At 35.2% G+C, this 13,961-nt stretch overlaps 1 protein-coding gene across 8 annotated transcripts in view; it reads left to right on the plus strand.

Annotated features, from left to right (window-relative positions):
- LOC117168747 (cullin-5) overlaps positions 1-13,961 on the plus strand; it is a 203,164-nt gene that overhangs the window by 83,033 nt on the left and 106,170 nt on the right. For all 8 annotated transcript variants that reach the window (XM_033354491.1, XM_033354495.1, XM_033354492.1 and 5 more), the window contains 5 exons: positions 2,314-2,523; positions 2,658-2,840; positions 2,926-3,067; positions 3,190-3,504; positions 3,611-4,083. In XM_033354491.1, coding sequence (XP_033210382.1) covers positions 2,314-2,523; positions 2,658-2,840; positions 2,926-3,067; positions 3,190-3,504; positions 3,611-4,083 — 1,323 coding nt within the window. The remainder of the gene's footprint in view (positions 1-2,313; positions 2,524-2,657; positions 2,841-2,925; positions 3,068-3,189; positions 3,505-3,610; positions 4,084-13,961) is intronic.

The following is a 13,961-nucleotide window of genomic DNA, read 5'->3' on the forward strand; positions in this document are numbered from 1 at the left end:
GCGCATACTTTGAATAAAATATTTGTTATCATTCTCTTGAAATAAATGTGTTTTTTTCTTGAAAAAATACCGGTTTCATATGTATACACCTGGTACACTTAATGGAACTTGAGGAAATTAATACGCGAACAGTGGCTTCTATCCTGAGTTTCACAAAGTGGTCTGGAATAAAATACCGATAACGATAAGTTAAGTGTGTGGCATTATAGTAAAATATTAAGGTTACTACAACATTAGTAATAAGTAAATGACTATAGAATTTCCGTGTACAGCATTCATTAAAAACATGTTTTATTTTTCGAAATTATTAATTTTACTTAGCTCAAAAAAAGATATTTTGGTCGAAATGCGTTCGCTATCGTTTGAGAGTTCCCCGAAACTCCACGTCATATAAAAAATCAAAGTGGAATCTCGTCGATATGACATTTTCTTTAATTCAGTCTGCATATTTTTGCCCATATTTGGTTTTGTCTGACAAAATTTCAGAATGTTTCATATAGGTCGGAAATTTGGTATAAGGTGGTCTTTGATCTCGAATTATGCTTAAAAAATCACAAACAAACAAAAATTTAATAAAGAGTGGTGTCTCTAAAGGCCTGTTACAACCCCGCGGAAGACCATGGGAACTGCATTCAAATTAAATGTTGCAAGCTAAAGATAGGCGTATTGATGGCATAATGAACAAATTCGTTGATATATAAATAATTTCCTAAGTCAAATTAAAAGTCAATGACAAAAAAAACCCTTATATCAAGTTTCAGAAAAACGTATAAAATTTTCAAAATTATTACGTCATATTGAATCCGCTATTTCGAATATGTAATTTTTGTGGTCAAATGCGAAATCAACGACCCTAAAAAGTCTTTTATACCAAGTTTAAACAAATATATATCATTTTGTGATTTTCGTTCCCATATTGAATCCGTCATTTTGAATTTGTAATTTTTGACATCAAATTCGAAATCAGATATCCCAAGAATCCCTTATACCAAATTTCAGACAAAATAAAAAATTTTTGAATTTCATCCGCCATATTGGATCCGACATTTTCAATTTGTAATTTTTGACGTCCAATTCGAAATCAGCTATCCCAGAAAACTCCCTTATGCCAAATTTCAGATCAAAATACAGATTTGATACAGATTTGATTCAAACCAGGAATATCCCCTAATTATGTAAAAATCGATGTAATTCTAGTCGACATTCTTAATGGAACCATAAAAGATATCATTATGGAATACCGCAAAGGAATATTCAGCTGGCTACCGTATAGATAATATTACAATTGGGACAAGAACTTGAAAATTGCCAGTTTCTTTTAATTCTTTTGAAGGATTTTATCTACTCATGCTTGGGAAAATTAAGGGATTTTCATTATTTTTTTCGAGATGTTAACAAAATTTGATTAAAATACACTACCGAGTATCGAATAGTACATATTTTTAAATGCTTTTATAAATTTTTCAATGAGAAAATCTTGATAACTGGGTGAAACATAGATGTTGCCCCAAAACACCTTTTTTTAGCATAATTGACGATGATTATGATAACGCTGAAACGTCTCATCTAAAATTAAGAACCCAAAAGGATTTCATTAACATATTCATACACGGAGCTCGTGAACAAAGGATTTAGCACAATTTTGATTTAGAAAAAAAATGGTGACGATTTTCCCAAAATATTCGATTTTTTAGGATCCATTCTGGCCCAAAAATCGTCGCCATTTTTGTATGAATCAAAATTTTGTGAAAGCCTTCTTTCAAGAGTTTTGTACAGGAATATACTAATGAAATATTTTTGGTCAAGATTTAATTAATAAAAAATGTATACACGCACCTCGAAACATGTACTCATCAATACCCAGCAGTATCAATATGGCTAAAAAAACCATGAATATCTCATTTTGCCGAACACAAATGGATATAAACCCTTAAACCTCGAAAGCAAACATATTTGATAACCTTTAGGAATGTACACTAGTTGAAATTAGCACAAACGATTTCTAGTAGTTGCTTATACCTCTAGTTCAAGTTTGTTATTGAAATTCGACGTTCGGCTATGATGAATTTATAACACATCAATCCATTTGAGTAAGTTCTGGGGCATGTGTTCCAAATGTTCGGTCTTTTTATGTGTAGTGATGCACGCGATTGTAGCTTGTACCATGACTCATGTGTTCGACATTTAGAGTTCTATACTTTTCATTATTATCAGAGAGTACTCTAAGGGGACATATTGCGTGGCATATCCGGTCTAGTATTGGCTCTACATAATTTTATATCTAAATTTAATTTTTTTTTTTTTAATGTTTAGGATCGAGGACAATACACATTCGAAGACAAATGGCCTTGCATGCGTCCTATTATATTAAAATTACTACAACAGGAGCCTGTTACGCAAGGAGAATGGCAAGATTTATTTTACTCTGTCCATTTGGTGTGCCTCTGGGACGAAAAAGGACCTGCAAAGTTACGCGATGCCTTGAAAGAAGATATAATGGATTTTATTAAACAAGCCCAGCAGGTAAATTATTCGTTGTATATGAAGAGGGGGGCTTTTGCATCTTCGTCCTCATTCTATTTCACTTTTCTGAGTTTTGTATCTTATTGCTTGTTAAAAAATTTAATGTAAAATATGTTTTTTACCCATTATTTTAGAGAGTCTTGGCTCATCAAGAAGAGCAAGCATTATTGAAAGCTTACATAGCAGAGTGGAGAAAGTTCTTCACGCAATGTAATTATCTACCGACCCCTTTTAGGCAATTGGAAACATCTCTATCAGGAAAACAAGGTTCCAGTATCCCAAAGAAGAACAACTGTGATGAAAGCATCGTAAGAAAGGTCAAATCATGTTCTGCTATTTCAGACTTTTACAGATTTTTTTCAAGCAATCATATTTGTATAAAAGTGTTAATTTCTTTTACAGTTAATGCTAGACAGTTGGAATCAAACTATATTTGGGGAAATAAAACAGAGACTTCAGGACTCAGCAATGAGACTAGTGCGAGCCGAAAGAAATGGAGAGGCTTTCGACTCGCAATTAGTTATAGGAGTCAGGGAATCATATGGTATAACTTAAAAAATTGTAGATAAATATTAGAGCAATATATTTAGTGCAGAATACTGCTTAAGAATATACGCGAAAAATGTACTATTTCAATTTAATTAAGTTCTTTTGATATGATTACAGTAAATCTTTGTTCAAATACGGCGGACAAACTACAAATATACAGGGAAAACTTTGAGGCTGCTTACATAGAAGCCACTGAAGCATTTTATTGGGTAAAAGCGCCAGAACAGTTATCGTTACATGGCGTGGAAAATTACATGCGTTATGCCGAAGCAAAATTGAGAGAAGAAGAATTGCGGGCGCAAAAGTATTTGGAGCCAAACAGTGCCAGTGTACAACTTTTAACCGATTGCTGTGTTAGAGTGTTAGTCGCTACATTTAAGCCTGCTATTCTTGCAGAATGTTCGCGGATGATACAACATCATCAAACTGACAGTAAGGTTCTATTTTTTTGCTTTAACGGTTCGCCTACTATGAGTTTGTGTTGTGAATGAACTTAAAATTGTCACGAGTGAAATCATGAAATTAATATTATTTTTAGAACTGCGGCTTATGTTGAAGCTGATGGACAGAGTGGCAGAAGGTGTCGTACCTATGTTACGAGATTTGGAAGATCACATAGCAAGTGCCGGACTGGCCGATATGATGGCTGCCGTGGACGTTATTACTCAGGACTCGGAAAAGTATGTCGAAAGATTACTCGATCTCTTTCGTAGATTCTCGATTCTGGTGAAAGAGGCATTTGATGACGATCCACGTTTCTTGACTGCCCGAGATAAAGCATACAAGCTCGTTGTAAATGATGCTACTGTATTTAGACTGGAACTACCGCTTCGACAAGGAGCTGCAGTTGCTCTCAATGTTATAAACACTAAACCAACCAGCAATACCAGTGGCCAACCAGAGTCTAAATGTCCCGAACTACTAGCAAATTACTGTGATATGTTGCTCAGGAAGACACCTCTGAGTAAAAAGCTTACATCTGACGAGATTGAAAGCAAATTACGGGACGTGGTATGTTTTCATTTTCCTTATACTTATTAAGCAGGGTAGCTAACCGGGAATTTAATTTAGTGTCAGGAATTTTTTTCTCCATTATACTAAAATGCAAGTTAAAAGTGGTTTTTAGGTATATAATTACTCTCTGTCCTTTCGATCACAAAAGATCACGACGAGTTGAAATGCTTCATCCAAATTTTTAAAAAAATTGAACAGAATTAATATTTCTTGAACTAGTGATAGTAAATAAAATAAAACAGTTTCTAGCATAGCATTCTACCGACAGAACTATGTGTTGAACATACCCATTGGTTATGATTGATAATTTTTGCATTATTTTGCTGGGTTAAATTACAATAGCTTGATTAAATTCACATCGAATATTAGATATTAAAATAAATGATTACGCTTCTATCAGTGTGTAAATAATTATCGCGAGTCCTAAGTGCATGTGTGAGAATTGTTTCTTTTCAAATATGGGTGTGCAAAATCTCGAAACACGCAAATCGAGCTTTTATTGTGCGGGTCTGGTTAAGCCGCGAGCCGGCTTCTGAGGCAAAAAAAGCTTGAAAGCCTAAAAAGCTCGCAGAAACAAAGAATCTCAGGAATTCGATTTCAAAATTTTTTCTCTAAATAGAAAGAAATTTAATTAATAGGAGACGATCCTGCATAACAATAAAATATTTTGGTTTAGTGCGGGCCTCATGGCTCTTGCGAGCCGCGCGAGATTTTTTTGGTCCACGAGGTCTTCAGCCAGCGATCTTACGAGTTCGCGAGATTTTGCCTACTCTGAATTTTTATTGTATTCGGTCTATTAACACTGAATTTCGAGATACTGTTTTTCGAGAAAAACACATCTAAGCTTGGCGAATGAAATCAGTATGTTGTATATGATTATAGTCTCAATATACTCACTACAGATCCTGGTATGATCCTCCACTCAAACCCGAAAATAATTATTTTGACTTCTTCTTAGAATAACGCGAATATCTCCTAAAGTGAAACCGAACGTAATGACTCTTTCAATGGGGACACCCACATATGTATATTCATACCTTAGTCGTATTTAACACAACAATTTAGACCAGTGCTGTGAGAGAGGAACAAGCTGAAACTCTAGATGTTACACTTTCCCCACCGTTTCATTTTACTCTGCTCGAGAGACATTAAATGTTGGTCGGGGTCGCTCTTGTAAAGTAAAATCACTGATATATGTATACATGTATAATAAACTGAATACAACGCGCAATGAATGGTTTGGGCTCACTTGATGAATGTCGGAGCCGCGATGTTGAAGGAGGATGATTTGAGAAATTAGACAACAGATTCAAATTTAAAACAGAAAATAACTTTATAATAGTTATAAAAAGCATATAAAATTTAGTTTCTTGTTAATGAACGATTTACGGACCAAAAAGTTCATTTCGGAGTTCGTTGAGTCGTGGGAACTAAGAAGCCAGAGAAATCTCATTTGGGTCGGAGCTCGGGCATATCTGATCTTTTGGTTTCTAGGACCGTACTTTTATGAATTTCGCTTGGATGGCAGCGCACCACTCGCGACTCAAGCAAGTGGAGATTTACTGGCGTGGATCGTTTTGTCAATATCGCTGATAGGGGGCCTTGTGTAATTGGTGGTACACGCTTGCTATGCAAATGTATACAAGCGTGGAAGGATCATTGAACCGCCGCTATAACCTTGACAGCGGTAGCATCATATGGCCTTCATCTTCTTGCAATAAACATGGGTCTTTAATTACAGTCACTATAAAGTTACTCTGTATTTTTTGTATATCTTCTTTTAAGAGAGGTTTATGGATTATTTATGGGTAGAAAATTATTTTCTTTCGGTTGAGGGTTCAGCTATTTTGGTGAAAAGTCATATTTTTTGTTTAAATTCGACTGTGCTTGACTTGAAATAATTTTTTTAAAAATAATATCAAATATTATAGTTGTCGTGGAAAGTTCATCTATTTTGTTTGAAAATTCAACAATTACAAGATTTTTTCTTGTTTAAAAACTCGTTTTTCATCGTTTTAAAATTTATTTCTTTTGTCAACAAAATTTCATTTTTTTTCAATTCAAATATTTTGGTAGAAAATGAATCTGTGTAAATATTCTATAATGTCCGAGAAAATCAATATAGGATGAAAAAGAACAACAGATTCTGCGTATAAATCGTATAAAAACTTACGAAACTTTAAAAATTAGCACTACTATCAGTTTAAAATCTCAACTTTATAAAATGTTTAAACTAGGTAAGGATCAATTAGAAACCTTAGAAAAAATTAACGTAGTTTACCGTTTTACTTGTAATTGTGGAAAATGTTATATTCGACAAACAAAAAGACCTTTATACATTAGACTAAAAGAATATCAAGATAGTGTTAGGATAAATTATGATAATGTCCTTACCGACCATTTACATAATAATATTATTGATAATATTTTTCATTTCTTTCTATGGGATGATATTGAACGTATTATTTTACATCAAGAAAATACATATAATCAAATCTGTTTTTAAAATTGGCGCCTTTTCTTCTGAATCATTGTATGATAAGTTAGTCTACATTGTTGGCAGTCACTTTTGAAGTCATTCTTATGGGAGCACGATGCAATAACATCCTGCTCTGATAATAATTAATATTTTATTTTTAAACATTATAAGTTAAGTTATTTTTATCCAGCGTTATGTTTTATTGGAACAACTCTGCAGCATAAACAATCTTTCGGAAATTTAATGTGATAACTATAATTTTTCACTTTCGAAACTTGACCTTTTAAATACTTATAATTTGACTTCCAACTATTACAAATATAAATAATTCTTTACAGAACTTCTGCATAACAACTTCATAAAAATAATTTGCCTCTTTTTTTATTAATTCATTCCAATATAATTTGGTTTTTCATAATTGATTCCAAATATTACATCATGGTATTTCGTTTTTAATTCGTAAGTATTTGTTAAAAATTCAACTATTTTTTTGAAAGTCCAACTAGTTGGTTTAAAAATAACTAACATTTTTGTTAAAAATTAATTTTCTTTATTCATAATGTGTCCCCTAAGGGTTTACATGACTTCCATTCTTTACAATCTTTCCGCTTATATATATATATATTTAAATCTCATTCTTACTATATGTACAATTATTTACAACTATTTACATAAAGTCGTATATTTAGTTCCTTATCTCTATTTCCTGTGATAGCGCAAATGTAGGACTTACTAAAAAACGAGTGAGCGGGCGAACGAAAGAGAGAGTGCAAGCGAGAGAGAGAGAGAGAGAGAGAGAGAGAGCATGAGAACACAAATGCATCTTAGTCTACTTGACTCTTACATTACGATTGAATGCATTCTTTAGTTCTTACTCATTCGTTCCTTAGGATCCTCAAAATCCTTCCTCCATCCTTCACCTAATACATCCTCTCTTAGAATCTTAACCACATTCTCTTGCAAGCTTCCTTTATCTTTCATTCCTCTCTTACGTCTTTCCCAATATACCTAGATTCCCAATCTAAATCTTGCTATCCTGGTCTACCTTCTCTCTCCATCCATTTTCTAAATACCTTGATACTCCTTCCTTTTTTATCATCTTATACCAACTCCCCTCCCTTGCCTTCCCACAGCTTTGTCCCAAATTTTCATGCCCTCTTTCCCGCTCTAATAGTTAACTTATCCCTTCGCGCTTCTTCTCTCATCATATACCCTGGCGTCCTCCAGTCTGCCCCTAGTAGCCACCTTATATACTTTTCTTGTAAACTCTCAATATCCTTCCTTTCTTCCCATCCCCATATCTCTGATTATCCAGCTTATAAAATAACCACATTATCCTCTAATTTTTTTTAATCTTATTTTTCCTATTTCCCATATCTGTTTCATTACCTCTGCTGCTTTTCTTATTCTTTCTATTATATGAGCTCTATGATCACGATTCGTTTGCAAGATATATCCCAAATATTTAAATTCTTTTACTTCTAACTTTATTTCCTTGCATGTACCCGTCCATTCTTTCTTCCTTCCCCCTCCTTTTCTAAACCTCATTATCCTTTGGCTTTTATACATTTAAATTCATCTTTCTCCTATGTAAGTATTTCTCGAATCCTGTAATTAAGTCCGCCATTCTTTCTTCATCCTCTTATCTTTATTAATCCTCCTCTTATCATCCTTTTTACTGTAACTTTTTCTATTTCGCCTTGGTCTAATGAGTCGAACGCCGGTAATGGGAGTTGTTGATGTTGAGTTTTCTGATATTTTTTATGAAATTTGAGGTGAGCGGATTTGCAAGTGTGTAGAAGGGTGTGGATGTGAGAGATTAATAGAGGAATTGCGAGATTGAAAAGGGGAGGTAGATATTTTTGAGGATCGATACAGATTTTTGTAGAAGTTGAGGTTAGGTTGGTTTGAGATTTGTGACCGGGCGGGAGGACTGGGTTGATCGGGTTAGTAGTAGTAGGTTTGGGTAGCGACGGAGAAAGGCGAGAGAGATACCCAAGGTTATGCAGTGACGCGTCAGTCGAGGTTTCTGACGTATTATACGTAAAAAATGTATTATACGTAAAAAACCTGTAAAAAAGGTAATAAACGTAATAAAGATGGTGGAGTCGGAGAGAGCATGGTATAAGTTCACTTTTTACATTCTCATCATTTATGATTGAGAAAGTATTAGAATTGTTTGAATTATGCTTATGTGTACCGACTTACATTGTTGTTGTTTATGATAACTTCATTTGACATCAAAATATCACCAAGAATATCAACACTGACACCACTCATTTTAGAATTCTTATTTTGATTGCTTTCATCTAATTGCATCAGGTTTTCTTCTAATGCTTTCATAATTATAACGCACTTTTTTCTGAAAAAAAGTCTTGAAATCAGCGAAAATTCTTGAATGATTTGTTTGTTTATTTATGAGATATTTGCAGTTCGGATGGTTTGAAAATTGACCTGTGGTTTCTTAACCTTTCTTTAGCCGTATTCGATAATACGAGGTTGCATCCCTGACAAAACGCAACATTTTTACTATTTGTTTTAAAGGAAGGATAATTCTTCCCAACATGGATTTCTCGGTCTGCCGCTTCTGTTCATTGTCGAAGTTGTAGAATAATAAATTTTTTCATTCATTTTAAATTTCATGCATGCAAAATAATATCGTATACCGCTGCCGGCGCTATTTTAAAGTTATGGAACAAAATGTCATAATGTCGACACCATCTTGAAAACGTATGTTACGTTTTGTAAAAAACTGAGGACGTAATATACGTGCGTAAATTACGTCAAAAACCTCATGTAATTTACCTAAGGTATATTACGTGCACAACCATCGCGGGGAAAAGGATTTAGAGCAGGAAGTGTTTAGTACGCTGAAAGAGGAGATCAAAGACAGGAAGGCAAGAGGCAAGTACAAGAAAACTTTAGAAAAGGAGAGATTAAGAGCAAAAAGCGTGGGATCGATTGAGGCTTTTATCAAAAGGAAGAGAGGTAAGAGGGGAAGCAGTGAAGAGAAGGAAGATATCGGGTCGAGCTTCAAATATCCAAAAATGTTTAGATCGCCCCCGGGAAAGCAGAATTTGGCACAGAAGGATGACAATAGTAAGGGTACTAAAGGAAGCGGAGATGAAATTGAATTTCCGTTGAAAGAGGAAAGACTGAAATAGATACGCAAAGTGTTGACAGAAGTCATGGGGATTTATGAAAAAAAGCAGGAGAAAAGGGGAGAGGAATTAAAGAAGGAAATTAGGCGGGAAATGGCTGAACTTAGGGAAAAAAAACATAAATGGGAATAAGTCAGGGAAAAGTTAGAAACGAGGATGCAGTCATTGGAACAAAAACTAAACAAACAGGAAGATAATAATAAAAAGGTTGAAGAGGTGAAAGATGGGATACAGAAACTAGAAAGTTCGAACCGGGATTTCTGTGGGGGTGAGAATGGGAATACGGAGAAGGAAAGACTGAGAAAAATAGAACAAAGAATAGAAAGGAAAGAGAGGGAAGAAAGAAAAAGAAACATAGTGATAAAGGGTATAAGATTAGAGGGACTGGAGCTGAAGAAAGGAGTTGAAGAAGTACTAAAAAGGATTGATGCGAAGGAAGAGAAAAGCGAATAGAGAAGAGAATGATACTAGTGAGACTAAAGAAATGGAAACATAAGAGGGAAGTGATGACAAAGAGGAGGATATTATATGGAAGCTCGGATAGAATAGAGGATGATTTGACATGGGTGGAAAGGAAGATGCAGTATAAGTTAAGGAAAATAGCAGAAGAGAAAAGAAAAAGAGAGAAGAACATGGGTTGAGTATGGGAAAATACAGATAGACGTATTATGGTGGGATTGAGATGAAGAAAGGGAAGAGATAGTAAGAAATGAGGTGCAGGGAAACTAGGAGAGGAAGGAACGGGTGATAGAAAAATAAGAAATAGTAAGAAGGAAAAAGAGACGAGAGACGAAAGTAGGGAAGAATGGAAGGTATATTACTAGAATATAGCAGGATTGGAGAGAAAGGATAGGGAGTTTATGATGAATTTGTCACAATGGGATGTAAACATAATGATGCAGACGTGGCTAGATGAAAAGGGACGAGAAAGAGTAAGAAGAAGCTTGCCAAGAGGTTACTAATTCCAAGTGCAAAATGCAAAGATTAAGAATAAAAAGGGCTGAGCAATTGGAGGAATGGTGATGGGAGTAAGGAATGAATATATATCAGGGAAAGATAAGAAAGAGAGAAAAGAAGAAAAAGAAGGATTAATAGTATAAGAGTTAAAGATGGGAGGAGAGAAGTGCAAAGTAGTGGGGGTTTATGTGAACGGTGATATGCAGGAGAAAGCTTATAATAGGTGGGGATTTCAATGTGAGGACAGGAGACAGATGAGGAAGGAAATTTGGAGAATATAGAGAAAGAAAATCGAAAGATAAGTACTAAATGGGAAAAAAGTTGTTGAAAAGCTTGGCGGAGTTGGGATTGTTGATCTCAAGCGGAAATATAGAGGGAGATGAGAAAGAAGAATATACACGCTCAGGAGTTGCAAGAGGAACGGTAATTAATCATGTAATAGTGGATGATGAGGTAAGAGGAGAGGTCAAGAAAACCAGAGGTAGGTGATTATATTGATTCCGATCATTTTCCTCTAATAGTGACATTAGAGGGACAAAAAAGTAATAACAATATGAATAAAAGGGGGGCAAAGGTAAAAGGTGTAGGAGAAAGGGATTGGTCCACGGAAGGAAAAGAACAGTTTAGAGAAAAGGTCAGTAATATCAAAATAGGAGAGGGAACTGTGGACGAGGAGATGGGAAAAATGATAGGAGAAATAAAAAGAGGATTAGAGTTCACAAACAAAAATGAAGTTAGTAAAGGGGGGAATAGAAGTGAATGGGATGAGGACTGTAAAGGGAAAGAAGGAGGTAAGAAAGAAATGAAGAAAGTGGAGAAACAAAAAAAGTAATGGGGAAGAATATAGGGAAAAAAAGAAAGAGTATACTGAGTTGTATGATCAAAGGAAAGAGGAAGAGAATAAAAGGTTTGAAGAAGAGGCGGAGAAGGCTAGGACGGAAGAAGAGGTATGGAAGGTAGTAAATGCAGAAAGAAAAAGAAGTTAGAAAGGGAGCAAAATATGGTAGAGAAAGAGATTTTTCTTTCCCAACTTACGTCTAAACGAAATGAGGTATCGCTCTGAAAGTTTGGGAAATGAAAGATGAGGTAATAAAGTCCATGCCTCTGCTTTTTTCCGGTGGAAATTTGGAGAAAAAAATTTTTTTTGAAGAAAATACTAGTGGAAGTTTTCTTTTCCAACTTACGTCCACACGGAATGAGATATCTTGCGAAAAATTTGGCACGATAAATAGAAGGCATGCCAGAAATTGTCTCTGGTCCTAAATAATTAGAACAGTGAAAAAAGTTTTTTTTTAAATTTCTATTTTGGGGAAATACCGATCCTGCTGTCGTCAAACCCTGCAAGAAATTCGCAATGTTGTCAATGGGCTAGTTATGAGGTTTATATTTATCAAAGTGGGACAAAACAAAAAAAATCTCTCACGAACATTATGCACCAATAATGCAAAAACTAATGTTTGTACTTGAAATGCAAATAAACATATTTGGTCTGACATACGTATCAGTCTGGTATCAGCTGTGTCAAAGCAGCACTAGCGCAGCGAGTAGACAACTTCGAACTTCTAGGGTCTGTGGGTAAAAAAAGATTGCATGATTACCATAAGAGAAAGTTAAAAGTCAAACTTCTGCTGTAAAACCTAAATGTGTCCGTCGATAATCATTATTTGCATAAATAAACTTTTTTCTTCCTCCAACTCTTTGCAAGGCCACAAACGGTCCTTTAATATTGATTAACATTACCCGAAAATATTTCCGCGTTATTTAAACGTTCATTTTTCAATATGGGTGAAAAATATTGATCTTAGGGCTGACTTGATCAGCTGTTACACTCATCACATGGCCTTAATTGGAAAAAAGTCACGCCTTATTAAATATCATTTTACAACATGTAATTACAACTTAATCGTTGCTGTAGACTTATAATACAATTTTAGTTTGTATAATATTGTCACACGGCCATTTTATTCACAATCGAATTAGGTCCTATAGGCCGCGCATAAGGGTAATACAAAAAAAATTATGAAACACATACCTGCGGGCGCCAGCCTTCATAAAGGCAATCCTGAAACTTCAATTAGGATGAGGACAAATCAGCCCGATTTGGACGGAATGATAAAAGAAAAAAGAAAAAATACGACACGATAATTTCCAATAAGCGATAAATAACGAAAATTCCAAAGAAAATGCCTTACAAGAGGCTAGCTCGGTCCTTAGGTAGAGGGGGGAGGGATAGTTTAAATAAAACTTGGCAAGAAACTTCATAATAAAAAAGGAATGTAATGACAAAGAAAAATAGAAAGGTACAGTTGTCCAATAACGTGTTTACATAATGATGATGGAATACATAAGAAGAGGTCAAATACGAACGATAGGATACCAGTGACATGTAGAAAATATCGTATTAGAGTCAGAACGGTATTTAAAAGGAAGTAGTTGAACGAAAACTAGGAGAAATCCGGTGAAAAGAAAAAAAAATTGACTTTAATTAATAGGCGATCTAACAAAAAAAGAAGGGGAAAGGGGTCGGCAAAAGGAAGGCACACACAAAAATTAACTGTGAACAGTTATAATGAAACCGAAAACGAGAAAAGGCTGCATGAAGGGTCGGGAAGTTATATGAGTAAAGGGTCGGCACAGGGATTATAATAGGTACTCCCATTAAAAAAAGTAACATACGAAGAAACTCCGAATAATACATAATTAGACATGACACAGAATCACAGATAACAAGGCGAAGAGAACATCACCAGTCGGCAATTCATTAAATAAGAACTACTTTTTAAATATAGTGATCCAGCCAAGGGTAATTAAAGTTCTATGATAATAAGAAGAAAAGGTAAAAAAAGGACCCGGCTGAGTCACTACAAAAGAGATTCAAGTCCTAGCTCAAGAAAAGGAAGCTCTAGTCGACGGAAAAGTTGATTAAAAAAATTTGACACTGAGGTCCACACCCCGAGCTTACAAGCGATACTAGTGAGACGCGTGCCCGGCGTGTCGACTACCGCACGAGGGGACTCACTTACGAAGAGCGGGGGGGAAGAGACAAAGAAGTTAACGCACGAACTTAAATTAGGAATCTCTGCGGTCAAGAGAGAGACCGATGATGCCACACGCCGCTCGTCTGCCTCGCTGCTGTTCTTTCTCCTCACTTCCTTCCTTCCAACCTGTAGGCGGTTTTCCATTGGCGCGAAATCTACCACGTGTTGGCTTCGAACCACTGGACTTGAGGCCGGGAAGGGATGACTGATTCTTAGCTGATGATTGGCGGACGCAACGGT

Source organism: Belonocnema kinseyi, chromosome 3 (genome assembly GCF_010883055.1).
Source record: "Belonocnema kinseyi isolate 2016_QV_RU_SX_M_011 chromosome 3, B_treatae_v1, whole genome shotgun sequence".
Taxonomy (NCBI): Eukaryota; Metazoa; Arthropoda; class Insecta; order Hymenoptera; family Cynipidae; genus Belonocnema; species Belonocnema kinseyi.